The sequence below is a fragment of the Xyrauchen texanus genome, chromosome 45 (assembly GCF_025860055.1).
Source record: "Xyrauchen texanus isolate HMW12.3.18 chromosome 45, RBS_HiC_50CHRs, whole genome shotgun sequence".
NCBI classification, from domain to species: Eukaryota; Metazoa; Chordata; class Actinopteri; order Cypriniformes; family Catostomidae; genus Xyrauchen; species Xyrauchen texanus.
The window spans coordinates 15692528-15713317 of record NC_068320.1 but is presented as its reverse complement, the minus strand read 5'-3'; the positions used below and the strand labels follow the sequence as shown (position 1 = coordinate 15713317).

At 37.2% G+C, this 20790-nt stretch overlaps 1 protein-coding gene across 1 annotated transcript in view; it reads left to right on the top strand.

Moving 5' to 3' along the window:
• Nucleotides 1–20496, top strand: part of ube2h (ubiquitin-conjugating enzyme E2H (UBC8 homolog, yeast)) — a 38689-nt gene extending 18193 nt beyond the window's left edge. Inside the window, exons 2-7 of the mRNA XM_052118463.1 lie at nucleotides 3669–3745; nucleotides 4966–5040; nucleotides 5313–5352; nucleotides 9557–9609; nucleotides 11548–11676; nucleotides 16781–20496. Of these exons, the coding sequence (XP_051974423.1) occupies nucleotides 3669–3745; nucleotides 4966–5040; nucleotides 5313–5352; nucleotides 9557–9609; nucleotides 11548–11676; nucleotides 16781–16905 (499 nt within the window). The 3' untranslated portion in view covers nucleotides 16906–20496. The remainder of the gene's footprint in view (nucleotides 1–3668; nucleotides 3746–4965; nucleotides 5041–5312; nucleotides 5353–9556; nucleotides 9610–11547; nucleotides 11677–16780) is intronic.
• Nucleotides 20497–20790: the final 294 nt, after the last annotated feature.

Below are 20790 nucleotides of genomic sequence, written 5' to 3'. Positions count from 1 at the left end.
ACACTTCACCAATAAATTTGTCTGATATTTGTGGTGTGAGATAATTGATCAGTCCCTATAGAAAGAGATTAGATTATATGTGTACATTTAAGGAACATAGGCCTTACAACCTGTCTACACCTGACGCAAGTGGTGCGACAAAAGCAAATCGCTCCCATTTATAAACAATGATGCTTTCTGCACTGGATGCGTAAATCCTGTCACGCCATAGCAACGGTAAATGTATGCCCTCCTGCCAACTAGACAAATAAATTGTTTAGAACGTTCGATGCATCCAGTGTACACAGCCTCAACCCATTGTGAAGCGACATTGCTTGTGTCTGGTGTAGACAAGGTGTAAGGGTCTCTTGTAGATTATGGCTTAATCCATACAAATCCATTAAATGAGGTAGGGAATGCGGAGATGGTTAAAAACAGGTGGGTTTTAAGGAAATGTCTTGTGAGAAGTTGACACGTTTGGATTGCTTTGTCAGCTGCTGGTTTTAGACTTGTGCTGGATTTAAACCCTTGTTTAGGAACATTTCACTCTGTTAAAGGACATGTGCATTGAACGGTGCCTTCTACAGTTTCGTCATAGCAAACGCAGCATTTTTCCACCTGTGTGTTTAGGGAAAGAATGCGTCACTGCTTTGATTAATTTTATTGCACAACACCATTCTGTTTTGAGAGAATTAAAGGAATAGTTCTGCCAGAAATAAAAATTCTGTAATTTAATCATTGGAACTCTGGCCCAAAAGTTGATAGGGGTGGGTGTCGCTGTCCTTTTCTGCATATCGTGGCATTGTTTTATGGCCCGTTACACAAGGGCCCATTCATCCCTGTTTCTTGGCCAGCCTTCAGGAAAAGCCCAGGTTCTCCCGAAGGCCAGTTTACCCCTGACTCACACTCTCACACTTTTTTCCAAACACATTTGACTTTCTACTCTGGAACACCAATGGTTAGGCAGAATGTTAATGCTGCTCGTTTCCATGCAATGCAAGTGCACTATATTCGAAGTCTTTTGGAGCTAAAAGACAAAGTTTTAATCGGTTGCATTGGACATTATAATAAATATCCCCTTTTGTTTTCCACTGAGAAAAACAATCACATTGGTTTGTGTAGTAGCATGAGGGTGAGTAGATGATAGAACAACTATTCCTTTAATATGTACAGGATTTATGGACCGCTAATTGCAATCTATTTTAAATCTGTGTCACCAATGCCTCAGAGAAATGTGCGCTGTACAAAGAATGAAGGACGTTTGTATTATCCTAGTGTACAAATCTGACTGAACCTCACTGATGACTTGCATATCTGAACAGATCTGTGTAAACTGAAAAGATGGCTTGCAGATCCTTTGTAACATCAGATCAAAGGGTGGGTGACATTATATGAATGTGGAGAGGAATATGACCTATATTTTTCTTCCTGTATAGAAAGAATGAATCCCACTTTTCCTGTGCTGTCCTTGTGATCAGAGGAAACAGCAGGCCAGTCCATAAAACTGCCTCAAAGTCATGAGGAATGGAGAAAACCCCCTTCATCCTGCTTTTCAAGTGTGTGTTCATGTGTGTATGCCTGTCTATCCAAAAAGGCCTCAATAATACAGGCAAAAAGCAGTCCCCATGGGTCATTGGGCATAGCCAGACGGCATAGCATGGTGCTTCCCTACTGTAGGTCTTATGATAACAGCGCTAAGCACATATTCTTTTACAGGTTTTCTGGGGATTCACACACACACACACAAACACACTGGCACACTTCTCTTTTATCTCAAGTCTAGTTGAGTGCAACCTGTACAGGCTGCCAGACAGCAGCATTCCTGAACAGAATCTGATCTCATCTGTTAAAGAAATTAACAGGTGAATAATGTAGATTATTACACACGAGTCATCAGTACGATGTTCAGGATGCATATTTGTTTATGCCGTCTGTCTCGGTGTTGGATAACCTCAGCTAATGACAGGGTTATGTTGTTCAGATTTGAATCAGTGTAAAACCATAAAAGCATTGTGCAGAAACGTGCTCTTCCTGGGTGCTTCCACTATTCTCTTAGCCTCTGCAGATGCTTCACAGCCCAAAATAAACCCACAATATTTTACCCCTTTGTGACCACAGCTGCAGACTAAAGCGTTAGAGCGGCAACTGAAGAACAGGAAAAACAGATGGTGACTTTAAGCAGCAAACACAATCTCTCTTTCAGATCTCTCAAATGATTAAGTGAAGGGGCACTTAAAAAAAAAAAAAATGGAATCAGTAATTAGTTTATGATTTGAAAAATACAATTAAATAACTTTTAAACCATATGAATAAATAGACTTAATAAATAGAATACATTTTCTAAATTTAGCTTGTTCAATAATGTATTAAAATGTAACATATATGTTACATATATGAATAACTTGGTAACACTTTACAATAATGTTCTATTTGTTAATGTGTAAATGCATTAGATGAACTTTAACCAATATTAATAATTGCTGAAAAAGTATTGTTCATTGTTAATTCATAATAATTAATGTAGTTTACTAATGTTAATGAATATAACTTAATTTGATATTTTTTCTTGCCAGTCAAGTTAATGTCATTGGACAGATGAGTGGAAGCATCAAATGGATTTTAAACTGAATTTGGCATTTTAATTTGCATTAAAATAATTGATTAACTAGAAATGAATGTAAACAATACTTTTCTGCAATTATTACTCTTGGTTAAATTTAAGTAATGCAGTTTGAACTAACATGAACAATCAATGAACAATGCTATATTTGTAAGTAAGAAATGGGAAAAATTGTTAGGTCATAATACCTCATGCATTAACTGATGTTAATTAATACAACTTTATTGTAAAACTAAATTTTTCTGAACAAATGTTTAAACATAAGTAGTTTAAAATGTCTATTTCTTTCAAAAAAAAAAAAAAATAAAAAAATTATATATATAAGGAGAATTATTTTTAAGGAGTTCACTTCTAGTCCATTTATATATCATCTGTTCGTTCATTAACAGAACTTTTCCTCAGTTTTTAGATGTCCAAGTTTAAAATGATTTGCTTCCAAGTGAACACAGATCTCTGGTATGGCATTGGTGGTGGTAAGCATGTATTGTCTTGCTCAACAGTGGTCTGACTGCAGCTGTCTGCACTGGCAATATGAGAAGTGACAGTCTGATAGCCATAGCTAATGACCGGAGTGTTGTATTGAGTTGCCCTGATGCCGTGTGTGTGTGTGTGTGTGTGTGTGTGTGTGTGTGTGCGTGTGTGTGCGCGCGCATCAGCCAAAAAGGTGTGAGTGAGACCCATAGACTCTTTGCAATCCAATCTGCTAAACTGAACCTCTTAATAATTATTGATGGCCGAAAGTGAGAATCTTGGTTTGTGTGACAAGAACCTTGAAAGTTCTTTAATTGATCGGTTAGTGCAAAAGTGCTCTTTTAGTAGTTTGAAAGGCCATTTCACTGTGTCCTACCTAGCTGTACTATGACAAGCTGGTTAAAAAAAAAAGGTTAATTGATATTGTGATAAGCTCTTCATTCAATCTCGTTTGATCTTGATTTAAATATATACATTTTTTTCCCCTGTGCCCTTTTTTAGGATGTATTTGTCTATAAGAGAATTGTGAATTGTATTACCTGTCTTTGCATTGTAAATTGATTCATTCATTACGTTTGCCTTAACACACTCTGTTTAGCATCGAGAGTAAACATGAAGTCACAATCCTGAGTGGACTCAACGAATTTGTAGTGAAGTTTTATGGACCACAAGGAAGTAAGTTTGTTTTTTATTTGCTTGCATTCAATGGCTTCAAAAAGTTGGATGAATCTCATAAAAATGTATTGGCCACATTTCACCGCAATATAATAAATGCATGTCTTCTGAATAGATGGAATCAGAGTTCAGCATCAAGGAATTGAAGTCTACATTTAGGACCATTAAGATTTTTGTCATTGTAACATTATTTTGTGGGAATTTAAGCACATTTCCTCCACATATTGTCGTTGCTGTAATGCATCTGAACATTTTAACGTTTTTTATGAAATTCCTATTATTCTCAATGATGGTTCTCTTTACAGTACTAAAGTTTTTTGTTTTTACTGAATTACAGAATTATACAATGACTTTTTTTTATTTTTACTAAGCATAAATTACAGGCAATACAGCAATTACTACTATGATACATACATGCATACATGGATACATACAACAATTTAAATAATATGTTATTGTTTTTGGGGGCGAAATGTGCTTAATCTTGATAATGTCATGATTCAAAAATCCTAATGGTCCTTAAAATAGGATTCATTTTCTTTAAGTAAAGATTAGATTTTTGTTCAATGATTTTATGGTGAAGTATGACCGACATGTTTGTTACAGGTTTCACCTAGTCGGTTCCATGTCAGATTTCACCCGGTCAGATTTCTTAACCTAGCTATCGCATGAAGCAATGTTGACACTTGCAAATTGAAACATTCACCCCACACAACTACTCGTTTCGAACATGCTGTCATTGTTTACAGAGAAAATGACTTTGCCAGTTAGCTGTTCTTGTTTTTAATTGTCATATTATGATCTACTCTGTAAGGGTGTTCCCTTGCTTTCCATTTTGAGAGATAGATACCACAACCTCTACAGCTATGCTTTACCTTTCCTAGTTAGAGCTGCTGGCCACACAGGGTCAAATTGCAGAGGACTATTCTTGGAGTAAGCACACATTGCACCATGCCCCAATGAGTCCATATCAGTGCCATCAGCAGATCTTCCCCTATGCACATGTATCCACACCCATGTGTGTCTTTTAACATGCAATTCATAATTAGCTAATTAGGTGTTCCTGTTACGCCCACACACAGTCACTTTTAAATGCAAATACCTCTACACTTAGTCATTTAGAGATGTATGTTGGCATTAATGCTAGTCTTTTCAAAGCCTTTCTTGCATGTGAGTAGCAATTATGGATTGTATCTTCAAAGTTAATTTGCGTCTTTCAGCACCGTATGAAGGAGGCGTGTGGAAAGTGCGAGTAGATCTTCCAGACAAATACCCCTTCAAATCTCCATCTATAGGTAATGTGTTAATAAATGCAAATCACAAAGGGCCAGTTGCACGAATCACAAAGGGCCACACTAAGTAGTGTTTTTATAAAATGATGGGAGTACATTCAAACAATCACACTTTTTAGGTGTGTAAGATGAAATAAGCACATATTGTGCTGTTATGTCATGCTGAATAGACACAGTAAGTCCGGTGTGATGGGGTTAAGGTTGAGCACAGCCAGTGTTGTGAAATCAAATGTTATTTTTGTCAGTGATCTCACTCAAATCTTTCCTCTCTGCAGGATTTATGAATAAGATTTTTCATCCAAACATCGATGAAGCGTAAGTGACATTTTTATGAAATTTCGACCCAGGATTATAGTGCATTCAGAAAGTACTCGGACCGCTTAATTTGTTCACATTCTGTTATATTGCAGCCTTATACTAAAATGCTTTAAAAATGTCACATCATTTATATTCCATACCCCTTAATGACAACGCAAAAAAAAAGATTTTGAATGTATTAAAAAGAAAAAACTGAAGGGGTCGTTGTAGCTCAGTAAGTATTGACGCTGACTACCACCCCTGGAGTCAGCAGTTCGAATCCAGGGCATGCGGAGTGTCTCCAGTCATGTCTCCTAAGCAACCAAATTGGCCTGGTTGCTTGGGAGGGTAGAGTCACACAGGGTACAGTTGTGGTCGCTATAATGTGTGGTTCTTGCTCTTATGGGGCACATGGTGAGTTGTGCGTGGCTGCCACAGAGAATAGCGCGGGCCTCCGCATGTGCAAGTCATGTGATAAGATGCGCAGATTGACATTCTCAGACGTTGAAGCAACTGAGATTTGTCCTCTGCCACTCTGATTGAGGCTAGTCACTACATCTCCATGAGGACTTAGAGAGCATTGGGAATTGGGCATTCCAACTCGGGGAGAAAAGGTGAGGAAAAACAAATTCAGACCCTTAACTCAGTACTTGGTTGAAGCACCTTTGGCACCGATTACAGCTATAAGACATTTTGGGTATGATGCGACAATGGTAGACAGCCATTTTCAGGTCTCTCCAGAGATGTTCGATTGGGTTCAAGTCCAGGCTCTTGTTGGGGCACTCGAGGACATTCACAGAGTTGTCCCTAAGCCTATCTTGCATTGTCTTGGCTGTGTGCTTGGAAGGTGAACTCTCCTGTTGGAAGGTGAACCTTCAGCCCAGTCTGATGTCCTGAGCACTCTGGATCAGGTTTTCATTAAGGATATCTGCATTTTGCTGCGTTCAGCTTTCCTTCAACCCTGACCAGTCCCCCAGTCCCTACCGCTGAAAAACATCCCCACAGCATGATGCTACCACCATGCTTCACCGTTAGGATGGTATTGCACAGGTGACGAGCGGTGCCTGGTTTCCTCCAGACATGACACTTGGAATTGAGGCCAAACAGTTCAATCTTCATTTCATTGGACCAGATAATCTTTTGTCTCACAGTCTGTGAGTTCTTTTAGGTGATTTTGTGCATGTCTTGCACTTAGGAGAGGCTTCCATCTGGCCACTTTGCCTTAAAGCCCAGATTGGTGGAGTGTTACAGTGATGGTTGTCCTTCTGCAAGTTTCTCCCGTCTCCACACATGATCTCTGGAGTTCAACCAGAGTTACCATCGGGTTCTTGGTCACCTCTCTTACCAAGGCTCTTCTCCCCCGATTGCTCTGTTTGGCCTGGCGGCCAGTTCTAGGAAGAGTCCTGGTTGTCCAAACTTCTTCCATTTAAGAATTATGGAAGCCACTGAGCCCTTGGGAACCTTCAATACAGCTGAATTTTGTTGGTAGACTTCCCCTGATATGTGCCTGGACACAATCCTGTCTCTGAGCTCTGCAGGCAGTTCCTTTTGACCTCTTGGCTTGGTTTTTGCTCTATGCATTTTCAGCTGTGAGACCTTATAGACATGTGTGAAATGGGATGCATCTGAGCTAAATTTCAAGTGTCATAGCAAAGGGTCTAAATACTTATGTGATATTTCTGTTTTTTTTTTGCAAAGTTTTCACAAATCTGTTTTTTGTTTTGTCATTATGGGGTATGGAGTTTAGAGTGATGTGAGAAGTAATAATTTAAAGCATTTTAGCATAAGGATGCAACATCAAAATGTGAAAAACATTATGGGGTCTGAATAATTTCTGAATGCACTGTATGCTTTAAGTGCATTGGTGACCATTTAGAGTGGTTTTGAGTATTTATTTTGTAGTAGCAGTGTAGGCCTTCTGGTGTGCTCTGAGAAATTATTTTTCTTATTACACTTGAGCTTAATTTGAATTTTCATTAATGTGTTAAAACATGATATTAATTTAAAATGTTTAATGCGTTCATTTTTCTTAACACTATTAACTCATTTACTAATATGACATTAGATTCTGACATTTTATTCTGCTTTAGTGAGTTTTGAACATTGGTTTGAATAGGGCGGAACCTTTGCAATTTGTCAGGGGACATTAAACTGACGTACACACACACACACACACACACCAGTGAAAAAGGACCCTTAACTATCATTTTTTGTACAAAAGAAACCCAGATGGGACTAGTGTTAAGCCTTAATAACTTGTACCACTGGAATGAAACATCAGCATTTCCCAGGCGTTGGATTTCCGTCTTACCCGACAATTCGGATGAAGTATCATTGAGATTGCCAGCACTAAAAGCAAAACAAGACATTCTCTGCAGTACTTTTCATGTGGAGATTACTGCAGCGTGAATAATGTAAATGCGGCTTCACGATTGCTTTAGCAAAGCCACGCTTAATTTTGTGGAAAATAAAGAGTTTAAGAGATTTAATGCCCATTGCAATGAAAACATAACCAATGGGGAGTCAACCTCCAACTTACACTTTGGGAAACGTTTAATGTTGCTTGAATTGGTGCTATTTAAGTGCATTTCTGTCTTTATACTATGGAATGCTTTGTTTGGAAAATGTTAATGAAACATTATTGTTAAATATTGTTTCTTTTCTAAGTAGGGACTAAATGCATTTTGGCAGGACAAGTATAATAGTCAAATTTCAGCACTTTCGAAATCTATGATTAATCACTATTAAATATGAAACAAATCATGCAAATAATCTCAATAAAATATTTTAATCGACTGACAGCAGTGACAGAATGTCATCTGACAATACACATTTAACTTGCAACATGTCCAATTTTCACTTGCAAAATGCTTTGTCTCAAGGAGACTTTGTGTTGTATTTAGGCCTGTCGTGATTATTAAATATACGTCTGATTGCAGTTATTTGATCGAACCGTGGTGTGATTTGTTGTGCATTTAAAATCCAATCACTTTTTACTGTCCAAATAAGGGAATGAATGGCACGTTTGAGTTTCTCATTCAAATGAACTCAGCGGACCACACTGAATGCAGCTCCTTAAGACCGTGTGAAGATTAACCACTTCTGATCCGGATTTGAAGCGCTCCCTGTGAAAATATAAATGAGGATTTTAGTGAATGCAAAGTGCTCTGGTTTCATTATATTTTAACGATTGTGTAATGGCAAGTGTTTTGTCATTGTGGGTTCATATATGCAATGTCAATGACACACAGTGACACAGAGGAGCCCTGTGTTACACCTGAGATGAGAGAATGAAGAAAACGCAGAATCTCAAAGATCTTTCTTCATGGGAAATAAGGGCTTGTGGGTTTAATCGGCGAGACTTGAAGTAACGTGTGAAAGTGAAGAATTTTGGATATAAATATTTTAGTATTGCATACTTGAAGGAAATAGTGTAAAATTTACATATGAATAAATTACTTCTTAAGGTTTATGAAGCACAAATGCACCTATGACAAAAGCATGAATATGTATGACAAATAGTCATCTTAAACATGAAAGCCCTAAAACAGACAATTATTCGTCATAATCGCAATTATTTGTTTGACAATTAATTGTCGGCCAAATTTCGTAATAGTCACATCCCTAGTTGTGTTGATTTGTTTTGTTTTTCCTCACACCACAAGTTTGCACTTAATCTGAATAAACCTTTACACTTTCTTGTCATACCCTCTACAAATGATCTCATATTATTTAAAGCTGAAGTATGTAATTTCTGTGCAACCACACCACTAAACAGAATTGCAAAAATAAACTTTTTCAAAACAGATTTCTGAATATGCCTCAAAACAAATAGTGGAATTTTCACAGCACCACAGAAACACAGTAATTACAGTTTTTTGGATAAATGGCTACCTATGAATGGCTTACTTATAGTTGTCTCAGCATATTAAGCTGGGATAGGAGAAAGTATTTTAACACTTAAAAAGATACATACTTCAGCTTTAAGTTCAGTGACTATATTGTGTCATAAATAATAAAATAATGGTAAAACAACTGCTTGCTGATTCTTAAAGGTGCTATTGAATCATTTTGCCTGTTCTGGTTTGCATGTGGTTGACATTAGCCAAAATGTTTAACTTGCTTACAGCACCTTTACAACTCTTATGGTGTTTACATCTTTAAACTTTTAAAGGTTTGCTTCTAGTTGTGTCTAATGCCGTTACTGTTATTCTATGTCCAGTTCAGGGACCGTGTGTTTAGATGTGATCAACCAGACATGGACCGCTCTTTATGGTACGTATATGTGGTCTTAGTCACTGTACATGTGCCTGCCTTTTTGTATGTTATGCTGGTCTGTAGGCAGCTTGCATTGATGTCGCTTGAGGAATACAATAAAATCTCCTATCCCTTAGACAGGATCGTTGTGTATTGTAATCCTCTTACCCTCTCTTAATGAGCTAATAATACCTACAAGGTAAAAAAAACAGCATTATCTCACCTGACAACCACACTTAAACATCTCCGGTCTACCAGCAATCATTCATCCATGCACACCTCCATTGTGTGTTTTGTGCTGCTGTCATATTCATTGTCTGTCTCCATCTCTATTACTTTCTCTCCATGATAATATAGTAATTAAAATGTACCCTAAATACAGACTTGACCATTAACCCGAGAGTGTAGTTTGGTTGTTTATGGCCTATTATTGTACATTGTTACCCAGTTTAGGGACCCAACAGTCATTGAAGGCCTGGAAATATCAGGGCATTTTTAAATGGTGTTTGCCCTGAATATTCATTGAAACTAATCACATTTTAAATCATGAACAATTCTATAGTGAATATAATTTGTCTTGTTATGTTTTGCTAAAAAAATATTTTGTAGGCTTTTAATTGTGTAAAGTACTTACTTGGAAGCCATAGGGTTTTAAGAGTGAATTGTTTGGTTATTTACAAAGATCAAGTTTACATGCACTTAAGAAAATTGTTTATTCAAGGGTTTTTGTAGAAAGCGGCATTCTGAAACGTCATGTAAATGAGAATGCCGATTTCCTTACACCGCTTAAGGGATTAAGAGAATGTGGTTTATCACATCCAGGTTTCTCCTCGAGAACATGGCTTGATGTGGCCATGTAAACGCATATACGCCATTCTTGTGGGCGTTTTAAGAGTACACATACCAGTAAAAAATATCGACCGTCCCTCACATTCGCAAATATGTGCTGGAGTATGCTGGGGGAATCCCTGAGTTTTATGTAAGGGGGGAAACCCCAGTATTGCAGAGCAAATCTGCTGCATGTCACAATAGAATGTTAAGAAAACAAACACAGCAACAGCTCTGGAATATTTGGAAATAAATTAATGCAACAGAGAATAATAAAGCAAAGTCTTCCTCAGATGCCATGTTTGTTATTTACACAAGCGTCACAAATTACATTGCTGTGAAGAAATCTTCTTACTGACCGAGTACAATTAATGCTGCTTATAGAGTGCAGGTAAACTGGAATGCTGCTTTCTCGCAATATGTAAAGTAAATGTAGTCAGTGAATCGACTGAACCGATTCACAAATTGGTCTGAATGATTTATTACCGATTTGGTCTGAATTGAAATCATTTGTAAAAATCAACTGAAAGGTCATGGGTAAAAGTGGGGAGACCTGACCACTGTTTGGACAAAATTGATTCTTATTGGTCAAGCATTGAACAGCATGCAGCAATCAAATATTTTTTATAATTTCAGAGGAACCGATTTCCAATATAACTAGTTTCATTACTCTCATAATACTCTGTGGTCTATTTATTCACACATAATACAATAATGTCAACTCAAATTAATATTTAATGTGCATTTATTTATTTATTTATTTGTTAAATAGCCTTGTAAAAGTAGCATGGACCTGATCACCCTGTTTGTGTTTATTTTGCTCTAATGACCATTTGCAGTTGACTGTACATTATCCTTTAGTGTAGATGTACTCCGCTGCTTTGTGCCATTGTCCAGTTTGTGTGTTTGTACAAAAGTGTGACAGCTGGAACATACAATACTGCCTATGAGAGAGAAAGGGAGAGAGGTAGAGAAAGATCTATGACTAGAGACTCCACACTGAAAGGGAGATTAGGCCATAATCAGGTCACTCACTAAAAATTCTCCATTTTGTTCTGCATGTCGGGCTCATATCACAAAACCTCTGATCCTGTTTTAAAGCATCGGTCCCTGTCTCTCTTCTCACAGATCTCACCAATATCTTCGAGTCATTTTTGCCACAGTTGCTGGCCTACCCAAACCCCATCGACCCTCTGAACGGGGACGCAGCAGCCATGTACCTGCACCGGCCAGAGGACTACAAACAGAAAATTAAAGGTGATTTGAAGAGCTTCCTTTAGTTGCAGTCGCTTGACTCGCTGTTCTTTAACCTCAATCTGGTCTCTGGGTTTGTATCTGTCACCATGTTTCACATCAACGCATAGAGATGTCTTCTGCTCAGAAAACTGTGCGTTTGAGTCTAAGGCTATATTTGGAATAGGATACTGGTAGCATACTACTCATATGTATTTTGAAATGCATAATGTACAATATATTGTCATTTTATGCATTTGTGGAATACCCAGATGACCTATTACATTTGCCAAAATGTGCAAGATACAACCACAGCATTGGTGGCACATGGGTGAGCATAGTATGCATTGGTAAACATTTCCAACATTGTTGGAATATGAAATTTATCCTTTATCCACACTTGGCTGGACCTTCCATTTCCAATGTGACAAAAGAAATGCTCTTTCATGACTCATTATTTGATAGGACTGCAAAAAGTAATATTTAACATAAATTGAATTACCATTATTGTTTACGAGAACTAGATGCCACTCGTTGAACTTAACATGTATTTAATGAGGTCACATGACAAACATGATGAGGTCATTTTACAACAGTGAGCGTGTTTACATACATGATTTTACACCGAGCAGTGGCAGTGGCAGTTTATGGTGACTACCTCTTCAAGCTTTATAAGGACACAAGTATCCACCTTTTTCCTGGGGGCCTTACTGTGGAAACAAACGTGGGAGGGATTTCTGCCAGAAGTCATTCTGTAGCATTCCCTAGCTCTGGCAGCAATCATTTAGACCCTGTTTACAGCTGGTAATAAAATGAGTTTTGGATAATCCGATCAAAAATGGTCAGTGCTAAATATAGTTGTAAACGGGTTGCAAAGTTTTTTTGTGATTTGGATCACAGAGGTAGTCAAAAACCACATCGCATTTGAGGTTTAAAACACAGTCCTGCAGACGGTAGTGAAGTACCAACTCTCAAGTAAATCACCAGCCGAATTAATGTTTAAACTTTATACGGAAATATCCTTCCAATCTGAAAACTTGAAAAAGTGATTACATAACCAAGGATGAGAACTTCACTGCTCTTCCTCAGTGTGTCTGTCTGTTTGGAACAAGCACACATCTGAAGCTGAACTAACATAGGTACTCCACTGAAAAAAACAACTGCATCTGGGAGAAACAGCACGCCGGTTTTGTTCGTGCTTTCTTTGTCTTTCTGACATTTTTGCAATTTATCATCATTCAGTAACACTGATATAGTGATTGATATATGTTGTCACAAAATCAGACATGCTCTCCTCAAAATCTCAACACTGCAACGAAAGAATGAATGGACATACACAACAACAACAGCTGTGTTTACTTGACAATGGAAGTAATGCCCATATTTCTCGCTAAGCATCACGGAATGTAGGAAAACGCTGGATAATTCAGAAGTGTAATAAATTATTGCATGTGACTTGTGTCTTGTTCTGAATGAATACAATAAGGTTGGTTGAGAAACAAACCAAAATCGAATGTATTATTTTGTGAAAATCTTCAATGTCCGTTGATCTCCTTTGCACGCTTGTGAGTTTGCACGCAAGCTTTCAAACTGCCTTGCACAAGAGCAGTGCGCTGCAGCTGCTCGCAAGGTGGGGCGTTCAAGCGAAAACAAATGTTTTTCTCTTCAAAAGGACCACCAGCGATATTAACGAGAGAAGACACAACATGGCTGCACACAAACCAGAGAACAGAATTTACAAACATGTCTGAAGAGTATGTATTCGATAAATAGATGCATTTCTATGCAAAGAACCAGAGAGAGAGGTGAGGTAGCTCCGCCTAAAGAGACCTTGGTGTAACATTCTTGGCCAAAATAAAGTACTTTTAACCGGCATGTGAGATGCTGGCTACAGTATAATGTTATCAGAATGATTTTGGACCGTTGCCAGTTAATAGCTGACAGGACTCATGGCGCGATGCCAAATACAGAATGTTGCAGCTGCTTAGAACAAAAAAATTTGAGTAAGAAGATAAGCAAAAGATAACTTTTATTGTATGTCGTTTGGTGTCTGGTTAGGACACGTTGTGTCTGTGACTACTTTCAGTCCCATCTCTCTGTTTGAATTAGGACTCCAGTTCAGACAAACAAGGCTGGTCATAGAAATGCATTATTTTTGGACTACAATCTCTTCAGGCATGTTTTGTCAATTCTGCTCTCTGGTTTGTCTGCAGCTATGTTGTGTTTTCTATTGTTAATATCGCTGGTGGTCCAGTTGAAGCAAAACAAAACAAGTTTTCGCTTGAACGCCCCAACTCGCGAGCATCTACAGCACTCTGATACAGAGCTCAAGCTCACATGCGGTCTTGTGAATGCGCACAGGAGATCCATGTTTGTTGAAGATTTGGACTAAATAATACATTTGTTTTCAGTTTGTTGCTAACCAAACTTTATCATATTCCTTCAGAACAAGACATAAGTTGCATGCAATAATTTATTAGACTTCTGAATTATACTTTTGCATCCTTATGAAGCTTGAAGTGGTGGTCACCAGAAACTGCCATTGTATGACATCATTGAGCACAAATTGTTTTCACAGTTTCCTTTGTGTAAAAAAAAAAAAAAAGAAAGCCATATGGTCTTATAACACCACAGGGATGAGTAAACAATGATGGAATTTCAATTTTTTAGTGAACTAATACTTTAATAAGCCAACAATGTGTAAGGTCACGTAAATGTTTAAACAGTTTTCCTTTATCATAAACAGTTTAAGAAAAAGTGATCGGCACACAATCCCCCGATTTCGTGTTCCATTTACAACTTTTACCAGTGTTTTCTGACAGCTTATTGAATGCATTAAAGTGTGTTGCGCATGCCAGTTTACGTTTTGATATCAAAAGCATTGAAAATCTGTAAATTCTTATGTTTTTTTTGTTTTGTTTAATGTGCTAATTTATGGTAGTTATCAGTGTATTGGTGTGCATGTAAACACACCCACTGAAACGTACAACATAGTGAGGACATATGCCAAGAATGTAGCAAAACGTGTACCATTTTACGCAGTATGTTTTAAATATATAGTATATAGTTTTGCAGTAAGCAGAATGTTAGTATTCCATTCTGAACATAGCCTTGGTAACACTGTTGTAGTAATTGTAGTAATACGTTTTTTGTAATGTAGAGCAGCGTTTCTTAAACTATGGCTAGTGAACCAAATTGGGTTGCATAGCCATACAGGTTGGGTCGCAACGTATTTGAACAAATGTGCAAATATTTCCTAAAAGTTACTGACATTTCTTAAAGCAAATGCGCTCCGTTCAGTCCACTCTTCCGTGCTGTTGTGCTGGCAGGGACTGTCTTTCAGCATTTTTCTTATTATGACATCACTCAGTATCCAGCGAGGCAGAAGCACTGTCAGGTTGCTCATATTGACATTTTCACAACACTGCGTTTACCGTGTCCACTAGCCAAAATAAAAGCCTACATATTCCTCAATTAATTAATTTGTCTCTTTTTTTTTTTTTTTTTTATATATTTAAACTATCAGAAAGAGCGAGGAGTATGCTCCATGCATTATGTGGGCAGGTTCAAAGTAATGAGTTGTTCTAAATAAAATAAGATGGCATCTTCTCACACAGCACTTGCAGCTCTAGAGAAAGCCACGAACATTCTGTCAGAACAAGATGAAAAGTAGTTCTTCAACAGATGAAAAGTTAGTTAAGAATTGATGTATCACTAACAGAAAAAAGTGAGTACTCTCTATCAAAGTGGGATAAGTGAGTTTCTTATAATCAATCGCTATGTACTTTTGTGTGTCATGCAGTTACTTTTCATAGTCCAGTCCTAAATGAATAGAACAACATCATTATTACGATTAATGTTTAGCTTAACAATGTTATTTATATTTATTTATATCCATTACTCACAAATGTATTTACTTTTAACCATGCTTACCATAATTTCTGCCAAAATACCATAGTTACTGCATTTGTTACCAGACCTACATTTAAACTTGAAATTCAAATGGAATTAATCTGTGTATAAAGATTTCAGAAACGTTCTATATTTACCATATACTAATAATTTACCATTTAGTTTTATGTGTTATTAAAAAAAAAAAAAAAAAGATTAACAATAACTGTAGAAACTATTGTATTTTTTGCAGATACTATGGTTGCCATTGTATATGTTTGGAATTGTAAAATATGATGCATTCCAGTTCAGATATGATGTAATTTGATTTTATTAGTTTCATCATTTTTTTAATACAATTTGAGAGCGTGCATTTTCAAGTGTTTAATTTCAGTTGAAATGTTTTGTTTTTTAGTCTGTGAAAGAATAAAAATAATTTCTATAAGAGTCACCATATCACCATTGTTTTAGTCATTTAAAAAAAGTGTATAAATCTACAGATTTTGTAATTGCAGCTTATTCTGTAAGTGTGGGTCCCATGTAAACAAAATGTCATAATTGCATCCTGAGCTAAGAAAGTTTAAAGGCATAGTTCATCCAAAAATGAAAATTCTCTCATTTACTTACCCTCATGCTATCCCAGATGTGTATGACCTTCTTCTGCTGAACACAAACCAAGATTTTTTGAAGAATATCTCCCCTCTGTTAGTCCATAATTAACAATGCAAGTGACTGGTGGCCAGGCCTTTAAAGCTCCAAAAAGCACATCATGCTTCCAGCAGATCATGATTTCAAGCTCAATTACACTTCCTAGTGCTTGACGCGTGCACGTAGCACTAGATGGCGCTATATGAAGTGTAATTGTGCTTGAAATCATGATCTGCTGTCAAGATGTACAAGCAAAAAGGAATTCTATTTTAGTCTGTTCTCCCTTAAAATCAACTGGTCAAGAAATGTATTTAAACACTGGAGTCCTATGACTATTACTTTTACGTTGACTTTAGCTGCTTTTTGTAGTTTCAAAGTCATGATCAGCATTGTATGGACCAAAAGAGCTCAAAATTATTAAAAAAATCTTTGTGTTCAGCATCTTAGATGGCATGAGGGTGAGTAAATGAGAGAATTTTCATTTTGGGGTGAACTATCTCTTTATGAACCCCTGATATAGAAGTATTCACTTACTATGTCTATGTCTGACTACATATATTTTTCTGCCTCACTCTTGTCTCTCTATCAGAATACATCCAGAAATATGCAACAGAGGAGGCTCTGAAGGAGCAGGAGGAAGGAGCAGGCGACTCCTCTTCAGAAAGCTCCATGTCTGACTTTTCAGAGGATGAAGCTCAGGACATGGAGTTGTAGTTAAGGGCGACAGTTCCTCCCCTTTACCACAGAGACTATATTATTTCCAAACCATGCGAAGCAGACTATAAAAGATTCATATTTAAACAAGGTGATTTTTTTTTATTTTATCGTTATTATTACTAAACCAGGATTTTTATGGATTTCTAGCATTGACGATGAATACGGAACACTCTCTAGATGTTCTATCTCTACTTCTTGGTGTTTTTATTTTCTCTCTTTCACTCTCTCACTCGCTCTCTCCATTGCCCCACCAAAAGCAAGTCTTGTAGTGTTTTCACCCCTTGATTCCACGTTGGTACCTGCGTAGCTGGAATGCATGTCATCACCTCCCTAATCCACCTTTTCCAATGCAGACTGACTGGACTATAAACAGAGGCCTACTGATGCAGAGGCTGTATTTAAGTGGGGGTGCCCATTTGTCCCTTGTGATGTTGATAACGTACCAGAGACAACCGAGGGGTGTGGCCTAACTCTAATATGAGTCCACTCAACTTAGACCTTTTGCAAGGACAGTCTTCAACTTGTCTTCAGGACGTGATTGGACGCATTTTTTCCAGACACACTTCTCATTTCCTCCTTCCTCCTCAGCGATTTGATCGATTCTGTTCGATCTTTCCCATGCAAGTCATTTTGAATTGTCATTGCTTCCCTGGCTGTGCCGTTTGTTTCTTTTCTCTTTAAAAAGCTGTGTTTTATAAAAAATGAAGATGTAAGTGTCAAAAGAGGAATGGCAGATTCAGGATCCATTTTATGACCCGCTTTTCCCAGTTTTCTGTCCTCCTTTCTTTTGTCTTCATTTAAAATTTTTATTTGGGTCTCACCTTAGGAGGGGAATTAAAATGTTTCCAAGCTGTATGTTTAAATGATCATCAGGATTTTACGTAACGCTTTACAATTTCTGCTAACCAATCAAGCCCACAGTAGCGCCCCAGCGTGTTTACTGCAGAACATATCTGTTAAACTCCCTTTAAATTCCAAAAATCGTGACTTTAGCGAGAGGCTAGCGCACAGTGATTCAACAGACTCACAACTTTTCCACTGGCTCTGCTACTTTTGGCTGTTATCCCTCATTTTGGAAGCCCACCTCAAAATGAGGCTGGATTCTATGACTCTTATGCCATTTGAACTTCCACAGTGATCACAAAATGACCAAGAACGGCGCACAAATCTTTATTTTCTAAAGATTTTCCTAAAGAAACCAGAGGAACAATATTGTCTCTTGCCCTGCCTGGCTTCTCCCAATTTTATTTTGTTATAACATTGTATGAAAGTCTTTTGTCTTTCTCTTTCTGTCCCCCCCTGTCTCGCACCCCCTCTCTTTTTAACGCCCTATTTACAATCTTCTTTTTTGTACATTGTGGTATGATGCAAAAGTGGAGTTGTGTAGGACTTTTTTGGTCTAGCCTAGAAGAAATGTTAAAAAGAAAAGATTTTTGCAAACATTTGTAGAGTTCATCATCTTTCCTATTTCTTGTGCATAACTATGATAGCTGTTGTTTGACCTCATGTAGATCTAGTTAGTTTACTGGGTGGTGAAATCAAAATAGATGTTCATATGGATTTTGGTCATGTAAACCTGCTTGTCATAATACAGATTTTATGTGATGGATTCGATTTGGTAAGATCTGCCTCGATCACTTTGGGCTCACAATGAACAAGATGTGATTTTAGGAGAAGAGTGAGAAACATTTACACCATGATGGTGGATTTTTTGCTGATATGGTGTGGAAACAGTGCAGATATCTTCTGTATAAAGAGCTTTGAATTTCATCAAGCACCTGCAGATATCATCAGTGGCATGTTGGTATGAAACCTAAAGAACCAGATTTGGTTTGTTTGTGTGTATGTGATTTTCAGTATTCTCACTAATTCTCTCATTCTGACTTGCAAAATTTGTTCATTGTCCAATTGAAATAAAACTGGGTCAAAGTCCAATTGATGTATGCCAGCTGAAGAGGGAAAGTTTTTCTGTTCAAAATTTGCTGCCTCTGCAGGATAAATATAGGCAGCTCTGGAATAACCAGTGTTTAGTTTTATTTATTTATTTTTATTATTTTTTGCTTTCTCTCCTGTTTTTCTTTTCTAATTAAATCAGTGATTTATGGGCAGAACAATTGAACTTTTGTGGAGTTTTAGCCCGAGTCAAGAATTGGCTGAATAGTGCAATGGAGAAATGTCTTGGTTTAAAATATTTTCTTCTCTCTCAAGTCTGACTCTGTTGATGGGGTTTTATATTTTCTAAAAGAAGAAAAAAAACGGGGGGTTTATAGAAGATAGATGTAAGGTTATATGCACCTTAGTCTCCTAGTAAAAGGAAGAGATATATTTTATTAATCTGGCAGCATGATGTGTAGAATTTTTGTAATTTTTTTTTTTAAACATGCAAACAGCTTTCACTCCCATATCTCAGACACGTATAGATAAAAATAATTATCGGCTGTTTTTTGGTTGGCATGGTAAACATTTTGCCATGCATAGCAACACACACCCTATGTGTGGGCCATATGAGATGACAAACTCAGCTTTTCAATTTCATTTTAGCTTAATTTTTGCCCCTGAATGTGTATTGCGAGAGAAAAATAATGTGGAAATTCATTTGAAGATTTTTTTTCTTTGTTTTTAACTCGTGTCAAATGATTTAAGAATCTCAAATAAACAAATGTATAAGTGTGCTTCCATTACAAGTTTAATTATAAATTTGATTGACATTTTTGTGAATTTATTTGACATTTTACTAACTTCTGCATTTCTTTTACCCAATGTCAATAAAAAGAGGCACCCATTTGGAGCAAGTAACATGCGGTATATTGAGGGTATGGGTATCTGAAGAGGGTTTTGGGATTGAAGGGTGCTCTCAGGAAGGACTTTTTCTATGTTTTTAGTTTAGTGGGTGGGGTGAAATAAATAATTACAGTGTGCCCTTTGTGTTTTGGACCCAAATGTTACACATGCACACAAACAAACACTCCCATACACATTCAGAGGACAGCAGTTATTAATGTCAAGGTTTCCAGCTGTTTGTTTGTCAAAGAGAGAGGGAGAGAGCAAAAGGAAGAATAGAGATCTGTCTTCCTGTTGCTGCCGTGGCCTCACCCCCTGCTGGCCCTCTCGGCCAATGGCATCACGTCTCCTCTTGCATTTGTGTTGCCAAGAGCTCTCTAGTGCACTTTGCATGCGTCCGGTGTAGAGTCAAGTCTAGTTCAGTCCTGGCTTTCCACTTCCTAAGTCCCTTATACCTGTGCATCAAGAGAGTGCTCAGACATGGGGCTTATGTGGGCACACAGCATGGATTTTGTAATAGTATCTGTATCTAGTACCTAGTGTGTAATACACTGAAAAAAATAAATACAAAATAACTTTTTTCTTTTTTTTTCTTTATTTTTCTTAAATCCCAGGTATTATGGTAATTTGCCCTTTTTATTTCTGTATTCATTAATCTTACTCTTATTTTTGCCATTCTTTTGCTTTGTGAAGTGGGCATGCCTGTCACAAAGGACAAATGCTTTTTATCTATAGGATTATAATCTCTTAAATAGCTGTGTACAGTAAACTGTAATAACTTCTTTTTTTTAATAAAATATTAAATGTGTACAATCTGCTTTGCATCAGTTTTTTTTATGTATTTAAAGTGTTTGTGTGTGTCTAATATATATATACAGTGAGGAAAATAAGTATTTGAACACCCTGCTATTTTGCAAGTTCTCCCACTTAGAAAACATGGAGGGGTCTAAAATTGTCATCGTAGGTGCATGTCCACTGTGAGAGACATAATCTAAAAAAAAAAATCCAGAAATCACAATGTATGATTTTTTAACTATTTATTTGTCTGATACAGCTGCAAATAAGTATTTGAACACCTGTCTATCAGCTAGAATTCTGACC